Raw genomic sequence first — 6012 nt, forward strand, 5'->3', positions numbered from 1 at the left:
GCTTTTATCGCACTGGCAATACTGGTCGCATGTGTGTGTGTGTGCTTTTGTGGGTGGTGGGGGGTATGATTATGCATAAAACAAACAACAAGTAGCTGCAGCAAAACAACATATAGCGGTAAACGAACCCACACATGAGCAGCAAACAAGTTTCAACGCCGTGCGGTCTCAAAAATCGGGCAATTGGCCGCCATGGAGTTCATTAGCCATTTCTTGCGAGCGACGAGCAGACGCAGCGCCGCATTGGGTCCAATCCTGCAAAGAAATCGTAGCGAAATCATCCAAAAACAGTAAGCTTTCCTTGCCACAACACTGGCTGTGTGTGTGTGTGTTGCCACCAGCGTTGCCACCTACACGCACATTGATAACGCGGTTGTTTTTGGTGAAATTTCACAACTGGCCAAGATCTTTGACCAATCGACAGGCATTCGGCAGATACAGATCCAGCTGCAGCACCATGGACACCACCGTTCACTCCGCCGGCATCGATGAGACCCACCTAGTGCCCATGAGCGTCATCCAGCGACCCATTCCCTCCGTCCTGGACGAGCAGAAGGTGCAATCTCTGATGGAAACCATTAAGGTGGGTTGGTGCACGCACCTTGGGTCAGAAGAGAGGTGGGACGTACCTAGATAAGGAGACGGTACAAAATACGTTCAGATAAATTTCGATTACAAGATCTTAGTAGTTGTTAAAATGTGGAATACACTCTATATAAGATATTAGTACACAACTGTTAGTTTGTTTTTATATTTATTATTACTTAATGTTCCCAATTTGCATAGCTTCCAGAAGTAGCTTTTCAAATTTGTGTTTTGAAGCTGTATTTTCGAGAATCCCTGTTGACTTCAAAAAGTTAGTTACCAAGTTAGTTAATCAATTTTGAATGAAAAAACAAGTGAAAACATGTATCTGCTCCACTGGTTATCATTTACCCCCCTCTCCGCAGAACGAAACCAGCGAGGAGGAGGTGCCCCCCATCGACCTGCTGTGGATCTCGGGCAGCGAGGGAGGCGACTACTACTTCAGCTTCGGCGGATGCCACCGGTTCGAGGCGTACAAGCGGCTCCAGCGGCCGACGATCAAGGCGAAGCTGGTGAAGTCCACCCTGGGCGATCTGTATCACTACATGGGCTCCAGTGCACCCAAGTACCTTGCCTGATCTTTGCCGCTGATCATTTGTTGTTGTTGTCGTTGTGAATTTTTTTGTTTTTTTTATAAGAAAGTCGTGATTGCTGGATAAAGTTCGAAATTCACGGACAAAGCAATAAGAAAAGCTTTATTCTTTGTTTTCGTAAATTTCTTGTTTTTTTTTGGCAATCGTTAAATTTGCGTATATACTGCGCTTATCGCTGAACTCTAAATTTGTTTACCTAATCTGCCACTGATACAAAGTAGTATAATTGCAACAACAAAGAAGCAAACGCAAAAACATGCTTAGATTCGCGTTTGCATTCTGCATATTTGTTAGGTGTTTTTTAAAAGAAATAATTGCATAATGTTTTATAAATTTGTATGACCCCATCCGGAGTGTTTCCTTCAGGGTAATGCTTTGGTCGGCATTTTAGCCACGGTTGCGATACTACTTCTACTCTATGAACAATTAAAAAGCCTATACAATCCTATATAATCCCTAAACATATTCGAAATGCACTGGAGCGACCATCTCATCACCTCACCAGAGGAAGGGAGATCTCTCGCGGAGCACCCGCAGTCCATGGCGCTGCCAGTCGTTCTGCGATATCCACAGCTCGCGGGCGCTCTCGAGCACGGACATAATGGCCGCTCCCTTCCACGCCACCATGCCGGCGTCCATGCCCTTGATGAGGACGTTCACCTCGGACTGGACCTGTTGGCTAATCCGATGCTCTAGCCAAGCAGCCAGACCGGGCAATTTGGCACTGCTGCCCACGAGCAGGATGGAGCCGAACATCTTGCGCTTGGTCTCGTAGCTGGACAGCCGGTTGATGGCCTGGATTATGGCCTGGTCCAAGGGCAATACCAGACCCTGGCCGTTGTGGTAGCACCCGTTCGAGTTCAGCTGCCCACCAGCCGTCTGTGCACCCAGCTGCGACTGACAGTTGCTCATGGTCTCGTCCTGATCCACCACAATGAGCTCCTCATCGTCGGCGGTCACAGGCAGCTGCGGCCGCGGCTGGTATCCGGCGCTGGCTGATAGCTGCAAGATGTCGCCACCCCTTACCCCATTTTTTCGACCCGTCTCCTTCAGATACTCCGCATCGAAGCAGTCCTCGCAGTCGTATTGGTCCTGCACCGCCTGCTGCGTGAAAACCGCTTTCGTTCGGCCCGTGATGTTCAACAGCTCCGTGTGGAAGAGGGCCAGTGGTGCCATTAGGGCCTCATCGCCCACCTGTATGGTGTAGCGCAGCCACTGGCCGTTCTGTTTGCGCAGGTTGAAGTGCTTCTCCTGGGCGCCACAAACGCTGGTGTTCAGGTGGCAGAACTTTTCCTTCAGCTCGTCCAGCAGATGGGCATCCACATAGCTCTCCTGCACATTGCACTCGCGATAGGGAAAGCCGCACTTGCGCAGCAGCAGGAGGAGCACCTGATCCAGGTCGCCGCCGCCATAGGACAGCCGCACCCTGGCATCCAGCTGCGAAATGCCGTCCTCGATGCAGGCGATGGAGGTCTTCTGGGCGCCAATGTCCACCACACAGCCGTACCCAATGCCGGCACCAAAGGTGGAGGCGACGCTGTCCTGGACGAGGAAGCAGCGCCGAAAGCCCAAACGCCTCAGCAGCAGGGTCACGAACTCACGCAGATGCCGCCGCACATAGACATCGTTGACCACCAAGACGGCGCAGTGGGTGCCCAGTTTACGCAGCGGGATCTTCAGACCCTCCTCCAGGGCGTACGACCAGATTCGCTCCAAGTGCTGCATGCTGGCCTGAAAGAAAAACCGCTTCATCAGTTTAGTTTAGGAACTACGAGGAACCAACCACGCAGCACACACTTGTAGCGAGCCGCCCTTCTCCTTGTGCACATTCAGCTCGCCCCTTTGAATGGGGAAATGGATGTCGTAGTTGCGGGCATCCACGGCACCGAGTCGCAGGATCCGGTCGTCGAACAGCACGGGTGCCTCGCGATCCAGCCAGGGCTCGTCCGCCATCTGGCCACTGGGCGCCGGCACCTTCTCCGCCTGACTGCTCCGGTTGAAGTGAGCCAGTTGCTGCGGCGGAGTGGCCACCCGCAGCCGGTTTTTGTTATCGACGACGCAGTGCTGCAGAATGCGCGACACCAGCAGGCGCTGCTCCTCGAACTCCACCATCAGGCCGGAGTTCGAGTTGACGTTGTCCAGCGGCGGCAGCAGCGGATCATGATGCGGCCTATCGCTGGCCCCCGGACGCCTCCTGTAGGCCACCGCGTGCAGCAGGGTCAGCGGATTGAGGTCGGCCGCTCTGCCGATCCTCAAGTGCTGCGATCCAGGATGGATGACGATGATCTTTGGCGCCTCCAGGGGCTGCGCCTGCGGCTGGGGCAGCCCAATTGGCGGCGGCGCCGGATGCCGGCCACTGCTAGTGCTGCTGGCACGGGATCGTCTGAACGAAGGGAGAGTAGCCAAGTTGCTAAATTAGTTGCTTCACACAACACTTACTTATCCACTTACTGCATCGTTTGCTTTCCGAAACCCGGATCCTTTGAAAATGCGGAAATCGGAGGCAACAACAATGGCAACAAAGCCAATGTGACCGTGGTGCGCAAATGGGAACATTAATGAAACAGGAACACAGCAAAAAGAGAAACTGAAAGCAATAAAAAAATAGCGCTGATTTACAAAACTCTTTATTCATTAATTATTATTAATTCATTGTTAAAATTCAAAGCACCATTTAGTTCTCACGCATATATATGATATATAATAAATTCTTTGTTTAGTATATTGTGTGTGCATGGTGCCGTCGTGAGTGCCGGCTGGTCACACTGTCAAGAACGTGGTTTTGTTTGTTAATCATCATTATCAAATTGAGCAGCCTTTCTTTCCATTGTGAAATACGCCATTCCAGAGTGCCAACGAAAACGAAAGTGAGAGCCAAGCGTTTATCGAATTCACTCAGCGCCACAATGTCGCACTTCACCTGCCTGAACTGCGATGCCCGCTTCGCCAGCGCGGATGTGCAGCGGGAACACTACAAGACCGACTGGCATCGCTACAATCTGAAGCGCAGGGTAGCCCAGCTGCCGCCCGTGACGGCCGAGGAGTTCCAGCAGCGCGTACTTAGCGCCCGCAGCGCCTCGGTAGCGGCACTCAAGGAGCAGAACTTGAGTGTATACTGCCACGCCTGCAGGCGCCAATTCGCCAGCCAGAAGGCGCACGACAACCATCTGAACAGCCGCAAGCACAAGGAGCTGCTGGCCCGCTTCGAGCGCGAGCAGATGACAGCCAGCGGCGGCAGCGCCAGCACCGCCACATCCGTGTGCACGCGCAGCATCGTGGAGCAGCGGCCGCATCCCGCCATGGCCGCCGCAGCCGCTGGCAAGGGTCGACTGGCCTTCGCGGAGCGGGTGGTCAAGGCCAATACCGACGAGGAGATGGTCGACGAGGACGACGATGATTTCGAGGACATTGAAGAGGAGGAGGTAGGAAGATACAGATACAGATACAGCTCGCATTAGACTTTTCCTTGCTCATAGAAGGGTTACCTTGAGAATGAGTTCCTTGGAAATTCTATGCCTGGTTAAGATATGAAACTATCTTCATTCTTCTATCACCTTTACAACGTATACAGCTTTTTATAAAGAGCCTTTGTTTTTTGCAGGTGGATTCCGATGAGTGGGACAAGATACCCGAAAATCCGCTGACCGAGCGCGACTGCCTGTTCTGCACACATGCCAGCGAGGATCTGGTGGAGAACCTAAAGCACATGTCCGTGGCGCATTCGTTCTTCATCCCGGACACCGAGTACTGCACGGACATCGAGGGCCTTCTGTACTACCTGGGCGAGAAGGTGGCCAACTACTTCATCTGCCTGTTCTGCAACGATCGCGGCAAGACCTTCTACTCCCTGGACGCCGTGCGCAAGCACATGATCGACAAGGGCCACTGCCAGATGCTGCACGAGGGCGTGGCGCTGGCCGAGTATGCCGAGTACTACGACTACAGCAGCAGTTATCCGGACAATGTGAGTATCACTTAGCACAAGCCAACCTCCATGTATGCTGACTTAATCTTGGAAAACCCTTTAATCCGCACAGAACGAGGGCATGGACATTGACGAAGAGGTGGTGCCAGATCTGCTCGATGGCGATGAGTATCAGCTGGTGCTGCCCTCCGGCGCGGTCATTGGCCATCGCTCCCTGCTTCGCTACTACAAACAGCGTCTCCGTCCGGAACGCGCCGTGGTCATCAAAAAGTCCGATCGCAAGCTGCACCGCGTGCTCAGCGAGTACCGGGCTCTGGGCTGGACGCAAACGCAGCAGCAGTCCGCCGCCCGCAAGGCACGCGACATCCATCTGATGAAGCGCGTCCAGTCCAAGTGGCAGATGAAGCTCGGCTGCAAGGCCAATAAGCTGCAGAAGCACTATCGCGCACAGGTTCTGATCTAATCATCGCTTGCATTTCTTTCCAATTGCTATTGGTCCCTTGTACAATAAAAAGAATTTGAGTTTTGCTTAAATTAAGCATATTTGTTTGCTTTCTATATTACTAGCGATTTCTCGTCGAATAAAATTACATAATTTAAATTAACAATTAAATAAAGTTTAATTTTGATTCGTTTATATAAAGTAAAAATATGTCGTTACGGTTACTGCATAAAGTTAAACATTATAATTAGACCAAAAAAAAAATAGGTTCTAGCGTGTAAAAAAATAAACTCTGCCGAATCCATCAAGGCGCCCGCCCACACGGCATCCCCGCCCCAATCCCGCGCGAAGGGGGGCGTGGCCGGTGCTGTGGGCGCGGCGGTGAGAGCTCGAAGTGACTAATCAGTAAGAACCGCAGGTGAGTGAGTTTTCGTGTGTTTCGTGGGACCTGAGGGTCAATTTCAGCT

The 6012-nt window shown here is 52.1% G+C and overlaps 3 protein-coding genes across 4 annotated transcripts; 2 read left to right on the top strand and 1 right to left on the bottom strand.

The window, feature by feature from the left end:
• The first annotated feature begins 101 nt into the window (after positions 1 to 101).
• On the top strand, positions 102 to 1626 carry LOC117148427 (putative sulfiredoxin). 2 transcript variants are annotated; one of them, XM_033315798.1, is made up of 3 exons: positions 102 to 290; positions 406 to 583; positions 951 to 1626. In XM_033315798.1, exons 1-3 carry the CDS (start codon positions 193 to 195, stop codon positions 1161 to 1163), a joined length of 489 nt encoding a protein of 162 aa, XP_033171689.1. In that variant the 5' UTR covers positions 102 to 192; the 3' UTR covers positions 1164 to 1626. The 2 variants fall into 2 exon arrangements, with proteins under 2 accessions (XP_033171689.1, XP_033171690.1); XM_033315799.1 differs by having other exon boundaries at positions 198 to 290; positions 425 to 583.
• LOC117148419 (actin-related protein 8) lies at positions 765 to 3739 on the bottom strand. Its single transcript, XM_033315787.1, has 3 exons — positions 3630 to 3739; positions 2976 to 3561; positions 765 to 2909 (listed from the first exon to the last, which is right to left on the bottom strand). The coding sequence occupies exons 1-3, from the start codon at positions 3632 to 3634 to the stop codon at positions 1677 to 1679; spliced, it is 1824 nt and encodes a 607-aa protein (XP_033171678.1). The 5' UTR covers positions 3635 to 3739; the 3' UTR covers positions 765 to 1676.
• Positions 3740 to 3933: 194 nt separating this feature from the next.
• LOC117148651 (zinc finger protein 622) lies at positions 3934 to 5641 on the top strand. The gene is made up of 3 exons (XM_033316158.1): positions 3934 to 4600; positions 4780 to 5142; positions 5216 to 5641. The coding sequence occupies exons 1-3, from the start codon at positions 4085 to 4087 to the stop codon at positions 5564 to 5566; spliced, it is 1230 nt and encodes a 409-aa protein (XP_033172049.1). The 5' UTR covers positions 3934 to 4084; the 3' UTR covers positions 5567 to 5641.
• Positions 5642 to 6012: the final 371 nt, after the last annotated feature.

The sequence above is a fragment of the Drosophila mauritiana genome, chromosome X (genome assembly GCF_004382145.1).
Source record: "Drosophila mauritiana strain mau12 chromosome X, ASM438214v1, whole genome shotgun sequence".
NCBI lineage: Eukaryota > Metazoa > Arthropoda > Insecta > Diptera > Drosophilidae > Drosophila > Drosophila mauritiana.